Source organism: Spermophilus citellus, assembly GCF_964194105.1.
Source record: "Spermophilus citellus genome assembly, chromosome: 1".
Taxonomy (NCBI): Eukaryota; Metazoa; Chordata; class Mammalia; order Rodentia; family Sciuridae; genus Spermophilus; species Spermophilus citellus.
In genome coordinates this window covers 46,591,586-46,604,305 of record NC_138182.1, presented here as the reverse complement: position 1 = coordinate 46,604,305, position 12,720 = coordinate 46,591,586, and the positions used below count along the sequence as shown (strand labels likewise).

At 34.6% G+C, this 12,720-nt stretch overlaps 1 protein-coding gene across 1 annotated transcript in view; it reads right to left on the bottom strand.

Moving 5' to 3' along the window:
- The window catches only part of VWA8 (von Willebrand factor A domain containing 8), a 425,268-nt gene that overhangs the window by 155,082 nt on the left and 257,466 nt on the right, over positions 1-12,720 (bottom strand). Inside the window, exons 27-29 of the mRNA XM_081281141.1 lie at positions 8,472-8,580; positions 6,576-6,714; positions 4,084-4,283 (exon numbers count right to left, since the gene is read on the bottom strand). Of these exons, the coding sequence (XP_081137267.1) occupies positions 4,084-4,283; positions 6,576-6,714; positions 8,472-8,580 (448 nt within the window). The remainder of the gene's footprint in view (positions 1-4,083; positions 4,284-6,575; positions 6,715-8,471; positions 8,581-12,720) is intronic.

Genomic DNA, 12,720 nt, shown 5'->3' with positions numbered 1-12,720 from the left:
ACAGACAGCCAAGATATCCTCTCTGGGAAAGGATGAGGCAGTTTAGAGGACAGGATAGTGGAAGCATCCACATACTGCATGTCTGCTCAGGATGCTAAGCTCCTTTCTGAACAACTATTGACATTGTGGCCAAAGGGATAAGTAAGACAGATGCCAGGAGACAAGATACTGGCTGTGGATGCTGAACATAGCTTCACAATGAAAGTCATTGTAATCAAACAGAATATTAATCAACAACATTGTTAAATAACTGGATTTTTTGAGAAAATGAAACACATGCTGAGAACATAAAAATCTGATAATGTTAGAGAATTTGTATGTATGTAAAACTGACAGAGAATTTGTCAGCTAAAAATTTGGCAGAACTGTTTGAATAAATATTACAAATTTCATTTCTTTTTTTAAAATATCATTTATTTTTTAATTTTTAGGTGATGCTAAGGATCGAACCCAGAGCCTCACACATGCTAGGCAAGTGCTCTGCCACTGAGCTACAGCACCAGCCCCTACAAATTTCATTTCTCATACAAATTTGATTGACTTACTGAATGAAAAATCACTAACATATTATGTGCTTTTAATGATTCTTATAGATATAGGATTCAAAACAGACACTGATATTTGGATGAACTCTGTTTCTAGTAGAAAATGAAAATGCAAAAAACAAGCCCAAAACTGAACCCAGAAAAATATCTTAACTCAGAATTTATGATAATTATTTAGGCAACAACTAAGTTAACTTATTTCCTCAAAAAGTTAGTGACATTTTATTTATCCAATATATTCCTCTTGAAATAAAATCTAAAAGTATTATTTCTTGATAGTATTACTTACAGGTAACAATGCTGCATTTCTTTAATATTTTCCTATTATGAACTCTTTTCTTTATTTGTTCTAATTAGTCATACATGACAGTAGAATGTAATTTGATACATCATACATAATGAAATATAATTTCTCATTCTTCTAGTTGTACATGATATTGAATCATACTGGTCATATAGTTATATTATGTAAACAGGGTAAATAATGTTTGATTCATTCTACTATCCTTCCTAACCTCATATCCCTCCCCTCCCTTCACTCCCCTCAACCTAATCTAAAGTAACTCTATTCTTTCTTAGCCAAACCCCTCCCCTTATTGTAAATTAGCATCTGCATATCAGAGAAAACATTTGGCCATTGTTTTATTTTGGAATTGGCTTATTTCACATAGCATGATATTCTCCAGCTCCATCCATTTACTAGCAAATGCCATAATTTCATTCTTCTTTAAGAATGTCACATTTTCTTTATATATATTCATCTGTTGAAGGGCACCTAGGTTGGTTCCATAGTTTAACTATTGTGAGTAGAGCTGCTATAAACATTGATGTGCGTGCATCACTATAGTATGAAGTTTTTAAGTCCTTTGGGTATAAACTGAGGAGTGGGATAGCTGGATCAAATGATGGTTTCATTCCAAGTTTTCTGAGGAATCTCCATACTGCTTTCCATAATGGTTATACCAATTTACATTCCCACCAGCAATGTATGAGTGTACCTTTTACCCCACATCCTTGCCAACATTAAATGTTGCTTGTATTCTTGATAATTGCCATTTGGACTGGAGTGAGATGAAATCTTAGAGTAGTTTTGATTTGCATATCCCTAATTGCTAAAGATATTGATCATTTTTTCATATATTTGTTGATCACTTATATACATAAAGAAAGAGCCTACAGAATGGGAGAAAATCTTTACCACATGGACCTCAGATACAGCACTATTCTCCAGAACATAAAAAATGAATAACCCAATCAATAAATGGGCTAAGGAACTGAACAGACACTTCACAGAAGAAGAAGTATAATTAATCAACAAATATACGAAGACTTTTAAAATTTTCACACTATAGTATTCTTCTTCCAAGTACCTGCAGTGAGTAAGAGAATGGGTAAAGTTTAATTCTTGTGAGTCAATCCAATTTGACTTGAATCTCAATCCTGCTGTGTATCCACAGAAAAGGTTAAACTCTCTGAGCCTAGTGTTCTCATATGTAAATATGCCTTACAGCTACCTCACTGGGCACTTAAAATAATAACATAAGATAATGTAGTAATTTCTTACTTGACACACCATCACTATTTAACAATCCATCCTTCTCCTGGAGACATCACTTGCCTTCTGGGATACTGCCCTCCCTGGTTTACCCACATTCATCACCAGCCACTCATCCTCAATCCCTGCTGTTGATTCCTTCTTCATGTCCTTGATTTCTTGACTTAGTGCTTAGACTTTTCCCACCTACGTTTACTCCTTGGTGACCTTTTTCAGTCTCATGACTTATGTAACATTTATATACCAATGACTACCCAATTTATATTTCTATTTCTGACCTCTCCATTGAACTCCAGTCTCATCATTTACTTGGGTGTTTAACAGTATCTCAAATTTAGTCAAATGTCATCTGAGTTTCCCTTGTAACTGATTCCTTCTCCATTTCAATTAATGACAACTTCTTCCAAGTTGTTCAGGCCCTAAATCTTGAAGTTGCTCTTGAGTTGACACTCTTTTACCCCATATATTTGCTCTGTTAAAAAATCCTGTTAACTTTACCTAGAGAATATATCCAAGATCTACCATTACTTAAGACCTTCATCCTTCTCTAAACCACCATTATCTCTTGCCTGGATCACTGCAAGAAATCTCTGAACTAATTCTTCTCATTCTTCCTTAGCACCTATAGATTATTTATCACTGAACAAACACAGACATTCTTTTGAAATATAAGTCAGATCATGTTCTCCTCTGCCAAAAGAACTTCTAATACCTCCTCCTTTTACTCATAGTCAGAGACCAGAACCTTCCATGGCCTATAAGGTTTTACACAATCTGCTTCCCACTGCTCTCTCTTCCTCATCTCTGAATAACCTCCTTACCTCACTTCTTACTTTTCCCGTCATTCAATCTTCCATGTACACTTCTCTATGTCATTTTTTTTTTTTTTTTTTTTTTTGCAGCGATACATGCTAGGCAAGCCCCCCTACCAACTGAGCTACTCCTAGGCTCCCACCTGACTTCTTTAAAAATAAATAGGCATGATCCAGTCTCTGGGACTTTGAATCTATGATTCCCATAGAACTCTCTTCCTCCAGATATCTGTTCTCCCTTTTATCTCCATCAGATCTTTGTTGCCAACCCTTCAGTTAGGTAAGCTCTGAGGACCTTATTTTAAATGGAAATCTTCTGTCTCTTGCATCTCAACTTCTAGCTAAAGGTATAGTTTAAGTTGTTGTTGTTGTTGTTGCTATTATTATTATTATTATTATTATTATTATTTTGCTTATTGTCTATCTTCTTGAACCATAATATAAGCTTTTTAGGACAGGAATTTTTGTTGTCTTGTTCATTGACCTATAGCATCTGTCTTTTGAGCTGTAGCATCTGTTTAGAATTAGGTTTAGCATGAATCTGGGTATCTGTACTTCTTATTAGTGCTGTCTTAGTGCACTAATCTCTAGAAGTGATGGATAGAACTTGAGCACCACAGATACTAAGGGATTCCAGTGTATTCCATGCAATATATTTACATTGCTACTTCTATATAAAGAATGTCATTTAAGTCTCAGATAAAATGACATCTTCTCAGAGAAGGTATCTCAGCACTCTTTTTAGCACTGTTCACCCTCCCAACTCTTCCTCCTTCTTCTCCATCACTTCCCCAGATGTCACTGCTTCTATATAGCACTTTTCACTACCTGAAATTGACATGTTTATTTGTTGGTTTGGTTGTTTGTTGGCTCTCTCTCCTAAGAGAGAGTAAGTTTCATAACAAAGAATTATCTAGCTCCAAATATCAAAAAGTGGCAAGGCTGAAAAACCCTGATTGGGCAGTTGGTACAGAGAGCAAGATAGTAGCCTACCTTTGTGGAACTGATAAAATATAACTCCTGATATGTCCCCCAATATAAATGAATTTTTCATGATTCTCTTCAATCATGAAAAACACATATTTCAGTTTTAGGTTGAAAATTACTCTTGCCTTTTTCTTCACATCAGTTACTTTTCCCATAATTATAGAATGTGAGTAGCCTGGTGTACCTGTTCTTCGTGGAGAATAACTTGACCCTTGAGAGGACTTCCCAGTGGTGCCACTGTCACAAATGGGTGCCAAAGTCCACTGGCAGTTCTTGGGAAGATGTCATATAAGTCCACAAAGAAGCCACTTTCCCCAGTCATATTCATAAAGTATAAGGAAACAGGATTGCATGTAGTTATATACAGAGTATTTTCCTCATTTTCTGAAATGGCAAAAAGGTGTTAATTTAGTGGTTTGAAAATGACTTACCAACTGATCAAGAGGCCTAGGAAAAATTAAATTATGAAGTTTGAACATACAGTTGAAACCCAGCAGATGATTTGTAGATGCACTGATTAGACTAAAAAGACCATGAAAAGCACCTTAGTTCCTTCCCTAAATGTAGAGTTACACCTATCTATTTCAGGAGGTATCTATTTGTTCCCAAGAAAAGGCCACAATATCTCCTGATAACATCATTAATTAGTTAACAATTTTTAATGTCAGGAAATTCTCCCTTGTGTTCCAATGAAAGTCTGTTTTCTCTTTTCCATTGTTGTTTCAGAATAACAACAGTTCAATATTTTCTAACTGCTGATCTTTCATTTTCTAGACAGTTACTAGATATTTAGGATCTAATTAATTCCACTTTTAAAAATCTTAGCCTTACAGATCTTCAGTTTCAAACTTTTGTTCATATTTCAGTATTCCTTATTAGAAAATTTCTAACATCTTAAATGGGTGCTTTCTTAAGTCCATTTTCTGAATTTTATACTGGTGTTTCTTCCAGTTTAAAATGACTATGAATCACCTGGGGAACTAATTAAATTGCAAGTTCTGTAAGTCTGTGGTGGGAATACAGATTCTGTCCTTTCAATCTGCTCCAGGTTGCTTGTTTGAGCTCCTTCCTTTGAGTAACCAGGCTCTGGATCAGACTTCTGATAATGTCTTATGTGAGTGCCTTGAGGCAGGGAATTAAGCTGCTTTGTCTCATAAATGCTATCTGCATCACCCAGTACCCAGATATCTATTTATAAATAGCTGTATTTTTGAACCTAAAATTCAGACACCCAGTATGACAATGATATATATTGAAATTTGGAACTATCCTAGAAAATCTGGACTACATGTATGAATGCCATATCTACAATGTTAATATGTAATAATTATATTACATATAGATATATTACAAATACTAACTTTAAAACAATAAGTTAACCTCAGTAAAAAAAAATAGCCATCAGTGCTATGGAAAATACAGTAAGAATGTTTACATAAATTTAGTTAATAAATTTATTAATTGTTCTCTTTTACTTCAGGTATTAAGTATCATCTGGCCTTTGGCTCAGACTCATAGATATAAAATTAACTCCAGCTCTAACTCTTTTCTATCTGAAGTGCAGAATAGGTAAAACATACATATACACAAAACACCAAGAAATAAAAATAACAAAAAATCTAGTTTGCAAATGTGGCAAATACTGAAATAAGAGGGTTTAATTCTATCAGGGACAGCAAATGAGACACATTTATCAGCGTCGCCTCTGACTGACAGGAAGGGGCTGCCTGAATGCTATTGAGAAATAAGAGCCTGTGACCAGGTTTAATGGGAAGAGTGTACAACTGATTTACCACCTGCCATAGGCCTGGGCAGAGGATCATAACACACTTACCTATGATTCCTGAATATGAGACAAGGGTCAGAGTTCAAATTTTTTAAAATAAAATCTCAGACTTTCACTTTACAAACAAATATGAAATAATCTTAGGAGCAAAAATCTTTACCCAAAACAAGCAAATAACAACAATAAAAAATCTGTAAATATTTTAAAGCATACTTTTATTCAAAATAGCTGACTTGGGGTATAAACTATATCCATAAAACTTACAGGAATAAACACAAGATACTCAACATTGCCTCAACAATTCCATCTTAAGTGATGCTGGAGATACTCTCCCTTCCCCCAGCTACCGCTTCTGTTTATATTGCCTTAGTAACTGACATCAGTTGAAGAACTACTGCCAAAAAGTACTCAGGGCCTCCTGCGTCAATCAGTAAGTAATGGCAACAGTCCAGAAATGTATATGCCAACAGTTCCCATTCTTTATTTGCCATTCTTTACAATGAAAAGTTTAGCAACTGCAAATCACTCTGGCCCTGCTTTTGTGGTTTATGCAATCACCAAACTGGAATCCCAGCCAAAAAATCCAATGTTTCTCCTTTTTCTTTTTTCCTTCTATTTTTAGCACACGCCTGGGTGTGTTTAACTTCATGCTACAATTGTAATGAGAAACAGACATATGCATACAAACTCAGCAGTGCTTATGTGGATTCCACAATGGCATTTTGTTAGGTTGTTAGAGGAAATTAGTTCTAAATTATATATAATTGCTATCCAATCCAAGAATGACAGTCACCGAGTTTATCATAGACTCCTTGATAACTAGAGAGTGTTTTAAAGCCTTTTAAAAAATCAATACAGGAATAAAAGATTAAAAAATAAACTTAACATACCACATGATGTAGCAATGTCACAAATTAAATTAATTTCATCCAGTGGTAATCTCCAGGAGACACATTCTTCAGTAAAGTTTAGGGATCTCTTTTCATGTCTTTCTATTGGATACTTCTGTATGTTCATAAACACTGGACCCTATAATAAAGTAGTTGTTTGAATTAAGAAATTTGGGTAGTCACAAAAACATAGAAAAGCTAAAGTTCTTCCAAAATATAGAATTTATATTTTGAGTATTTAATGTGGATCTACTCCACATTTTATTTTCTGACATAGTACTTATAACAATAATATTTCCATACTTGTATTTACAAATGCTTTCTATACATGCTATCTTGGTTAATGATTTCTCGTTTTCTTTTGTTTTTAATCACAAAATATACCAGATGTAAAATCCCACAAGATTTCTCACTACTTTATTCCTTGCCAAACCAAGAGCCCACTTCAAACTCCATATATCAGGACCTAGAGTTGTCCAAACCAGAATGACTTATAAATTAATAAGCCATGTTCTAATATGTTTCCTTTGTAAAGAATGATTTTTTTACATCATAACAAAGAAACGTAAGGGTTGAATATGAGTCTTTTAAATGAAATGTGAAAAAATATGACATTTGAAATTAATTTTTTAAAACCATACTTACTGACATTCATTAATGTTACTTATGAAAGAGTATTTCACACATGGTGATAATTATTCAATAATAAACATAGGCAGAGAAACTAAATTAATGATGTTATGAATATTAGTACTGGGTACTTGGAGTTCCTGGAAGAACTCCATGGATGTAACTAATATTTCAATGATTTGCATGATTATCTTCAGTCTTTAGTCAAAAATATTTGAGCTAGATATTGGCATCCACATCCCATCTCATTCGATCTAGTCTGTGCATCAGGGACGAGAAGACTAACAAATGCATTTGTCACACTCCCTTGAGAAAGATTTTGGAAGTGATTTTGGTTCTGCCAATTAAATACACTTGTATGAGATCTGGAAGACAGAACAAAGGGAGTGGGCATCTTCCTGCAGCCATAGCAAACAAGGAAAATCTAAAAATATAAGCAGAGATTCTGTCCTTTATTGCCAGTTTGATACATGAGGGACTGCAGGGCAAGTCTGACCCATTACTTGTTTTTATAAATACAATTTTAGCAGAACACAACCACATTCATTTGTTTACATATTGCCATGACTGCTTTTGCGTTATGGTGGCAGAGTTGAGTAGTTGCAACAGAATCTGTGCAACCACAAAGCCTACAATATTTACTTTTTGGCCATTTACAGAAAAAGTTTGCTGACTCTGCCTTCCTGTGCAACTCCCAGCTACAGGATGACAGCACTTGCAGAATCACTGACCCTGAAACTGACTAGCCTCTGGCTGCAAGTCTTCCTGTCCTTCTAATGATTTTACAAGCACCTTTTCCCCCATGATAAAACCCTTTCTGCTTGAAATACCTAGAGTGATTTTAATTGCAACTATGACTAATCCTCTTTTCCTTTACCTTTTCACAGGAAGACATTATGTGTCAACAATATATGGCTAAAAAAGAGGCAGGCAATTCATAAAAGCACAAAATTTTAACTCTGTTAGCAAACACAAAGTAAAGGCAAATATAACAGAGCAACAGTCCTAGGAAAAAGTCCTAGGAAAACATACCTGACTATCATAAAACATACATTAGTTCTCAGAAATTTTATCTGTACATTAGGAATTTTCTACATGGAGTTCCTTGTAGACCAGAAAGATTTGAAAGAATAGAAGCAAAAAAAAAAAAAAAAAAAGTCAGAACAAGTCATTTCTGCAAGATCTATTGTATGGATTTTCTTCAGGGAAGACATGGAAAAATTTCTAAGAGTCAATATTTTAAGAGAAAATAATAAAGATATCAACCTTTATGTCTATCTGATGAGTTTCTGCTGGACACAGGAGTTTTTGCATTCCATTTCTTGCCTGACCAATTGTCCAGTAACCCATGAATGTCTGCTCTGGTAGAGGCAACCTGTTAAGGATGATTTGAAAAATGAGCATTCTTGTTTCCAAATCATAGAATAACATAATGAGCCCTCTAGTATCAACCACACCAATAAATCTAAAGAATGCTTTGTTTAGGAGAAAATTATGCTTCATTTTATTAAAAAAAGATGATGATTAGAATACACATTAAGATGAAAAAGATTCCACATTTCAGAAATACAGAAGGTGAAGTCCTATCGCATATTTACCTCAAAGACAAACATAATTAAGATTCACACATTTTTTCCTTGAATTGGTAAAATGTTCAATAGTAACTATTAATTTCTGATACAGCAAATAGAGCACAGATAGTCATTTTTAAAAACTTTAGCAATCTATCAAAATTTTCAATTTATTCTTTTGAAGTTTGAACCAAGTAATAATAACTAGTGTGCAGTATTATTAGGCCCATGTTTGTCAGTTATACAGGGCAAGTTTCATAGACTTTCTTTTGGCATTTTAACTTCTTTCAGTTTGCTTGATACATAATAACATACAGAAATGCCTATATAAGCCTGTTACTCATGTAAGTGTAACACTAAACACATCTGAACCAAAGAAGTAGCACATCATCAGCACCCAGAAACCCTCTTGGGACCACATTTTATAGCTATTCTCACCAAGAAAGTTAGGATCCTAACTTCTAAAGGAATAATTCTATGTTTAATTTATTTTAAAGTTTTAAAAAAGCAAATATGACAAAGCTAAAGTATAAAAGTGTAGACAAATTTGAGAATCAAGGCTACAGTTCCAAATTATACTAATTTGACTTTGAACTTTTTTAAAAAAGGAATCATTGATTTGTCATTTAACCCATTAGAAATTTCTTATTCCATGATAAACTGAATTCCTAAAAATAATAACTTATACTTTCAAGTTTTCTAAAAATAATAGGCACATGGCTACAACTTAAAGGTGCTTGCAGTCAGTCTAATGGACATTAAAAAGAGTACATATTTACATTTAGAAATAATTTTATTTTCAGTAAAGAAATAGCATGACAAAAATTTCTGTATGTTTAGTAAGACCATATTAGGCTTTGATTTTTTTTTTGCTTAATATAAAAATCTAAACATTCAGGCAGAATATGCTTGTTGTCCCTTTGAAATGCTAATGTTTGACATAAGAGGAAAGAAAAAGAAATTCCCACTGAAATTCTTCTAAAACAGGTATCTCCAAAAGGCACATGTGCTTTCATATCTATTATCCAAAATACATTTTAAGTACCTGAACAATTATACTGACTTATGACCCATGTACTTCCATCTTTTCACTGGCAAAAAGTGTGGAGTGTGCTGGGGGCGGAGGGAGGCCAGTGATGAGTTAGGGGATTGACTATAATTGTATTCTCTTTTGAATATTATGAAAATGCATTTTTGTGTCAACGGCAGATCTTTAAAATATATCCAAGGCTCAGGGTCTCTCTTTGCTAGTTTAGGAAATGAACTATATTCTTCATTTGCTTTCATAAAGGAAAATAAGGTCTCATATATATAAGGAGAAAAATAAAGGAAATAAATATATTAATTACTCTTTACCAGAGAAGACACAGAATAAAACAATGCAAAGAGAGCTGGTTTTTAGTTTTGGTTCTTGTATTAACCAGCTATGCAAATTTGGGAAGGGGAATATCAGTTAATGTTTCAGTATTTTTTTTTTTTCTGGTACTGGGGATTGAACCCAGGGGCACTCAACCACTGAGACATATCCCCAGCCCTATTCTGTATTTTATTTAGAGACAGGGTCTCATTGAGTTGCGGAGTGTGGCTTTGAACTCATGATTCTCCTGCTTTAGCCTCCCAAGCTGCTGGGATTACAGGCATGAGCCACCATGCCTGGTTTAACTTCTTCATTTGTAATTTTCAAAATTCCTTATGGTTTAGAAAATTTGAAGCAAGAAGAAGGAAATGTCAGTGATAGTTTAAAAGGCCAGCATTAACTTGTTGCTCTGCTTGAAAATATGTATACCTCCCAATGGAATAGGTGTCCTGATAGATAGTATATGCTTTAATAAAGCGTACCTAAGAAGCTCTAAATACACCTAAATTGGTTCTTTGAAAACAAGAGAACCATTTCACATCTTAAAATCTAATTACAGGTGAAGAATTGTGTAATAAAAATGATTCTGGTTGACAACTAGCCTGAAACATGGACCTAGGACTAGGAATGTCGTTCACTAGTAGAACACTGGCTAACAATATGCAAGGTCCTGGGTATGATCTCCAGCATATGCATGTGCGCACACAACACACACACACACATACACACACACACACACACACACACACACACACACACACTCTTAATGTATCCATTGATAATATTACAGAAATAACATTGAAATACTGAAAAGGGTGGGGGACACCCCTTCATCCATTTGAGAAAAAGTAACTGCTCAACTTCCAGTTCCTACTGACAATGCCAGGGATGTGCATAAAGTCTGCTTTGAACTTGCCAACTCACTCTAAATAACAGTCATGGAAATTACAGGCTGCCTGGCTCTATATAAAAATAGCACTGGCTGTTTGGTTGGCAGAGTATGGGAAGGACCTTCAGGTACCCCATATAGAATCTATTCCGAAACCACATAACAGGATGCTACTGGCAATGACAACTATAACTGAAAGACACATAAGCAGGGTGTCCTGGAGTTGCACAACCAAACTGACTCCATCCTGTTCCTTGGTCACATGAAATACTTTCTCTAAACTCTTAATATGGACTTTAGGCTGTCCAACAGAGGTAAACCATAACCCCTTGTTTATTTTTCTCTCACTAAGCCCTCCCAAAGAACTGTGGAAAAAAATTGACCATTCCTAATTTTCTCCCCTTCAGTATGTTAGTGGGCAGGGGAAAGGAGAAGCATTATACTTGGATGCATGAGTAAGCTTTGGAATTTGAAACACACTCAACGTTAATTCAGGGGTACTTCTAAATTAATAACCAGTTAGCAAAAGGCCTTATATTCTATAACTGAAATCTGTCATCCAAGTCTACCAGAGTTCAGTTTTTATATCTGACTTGATTGAAACAACAATGGTTATTTTCCATGGTTTTAAGATCCCATCGCTTGCATTGCTTAACATTGTTAAAGTCTTAGCTAGAATGATATCTGGATTTGATTTTAAGTGGGGAGGAGAATGAACTTAGGCCTATAAATAGCATTGCTTTTTATCTTCAGTATCATTCATGAATTTATGTTTGTTGAAACAATGATGTATTTTAATTTATATGTTGTGATATTTTTAATCCCTTGTGGAAGTAATAATAAAGATCTGGAAGTAAAAATTTCAACTAAAAAAAAAGGTGAATATCAAAATTATGACTCAGATCAAATTATAATACTTGAGTAAGTTTCAGAAAGAAACAAATTCATAGCCTGATGCATATGGACGGCAAAGTCAAGTCCCATCATCTGAATGACATATAAGAGATTTGTCTTAGACCGTTTCCATAAAGAGGTGAGCCAGGGTTTTAAAGAGCATGTTCTGGCAAATTTCTGACTTCTCTGAACCTTTGCCAAAACTATTTCTGGAGTATGAAGGAAAACACATGAAAAAGATTTGGATCTTTTTAGGGGCATTATGCAATTGGAAGTTGTTGACATACCTATTATCAACAATTCCTAAAACATTTCCGTACCACAAGAACTACTAATTTTCACAGGAATAATGAAACCCTTCAGGGTAGTTCCATCAACTCAAAAACTTGACAATCACTATCATCTTTGAGAAGAAATAGAACTATTTCAATTTTAGTAGGCCTCACTTGTTTCTAATATTTTACGTCTAACACCTGGTAAAAATTTTCAGGTTGTCCAATTGAGTTCACTGAAGATTTTCATAGAATATTTCTGACAAATACTTACAGTTTTTGTTTACACCATCCTCTGATTCTCCAGCCAATCTATGCCTTAGTCCTACTTGAACTGCTTATTGCTTTTCTTTAGCATGCCATGCATTTTCATGCATCCCTGAAGTCATTCCTTCTGTACAGAATTCCTGCTATGGTCTCCTTGGTGAGATCCTTCTCACTCCAAACATCCAATCCAAATGCATCCCCCTGCTACATTTATTTATACAAACTCCCTGCTCTCCTGTGTTTCTATGTAAATTTACACACATGA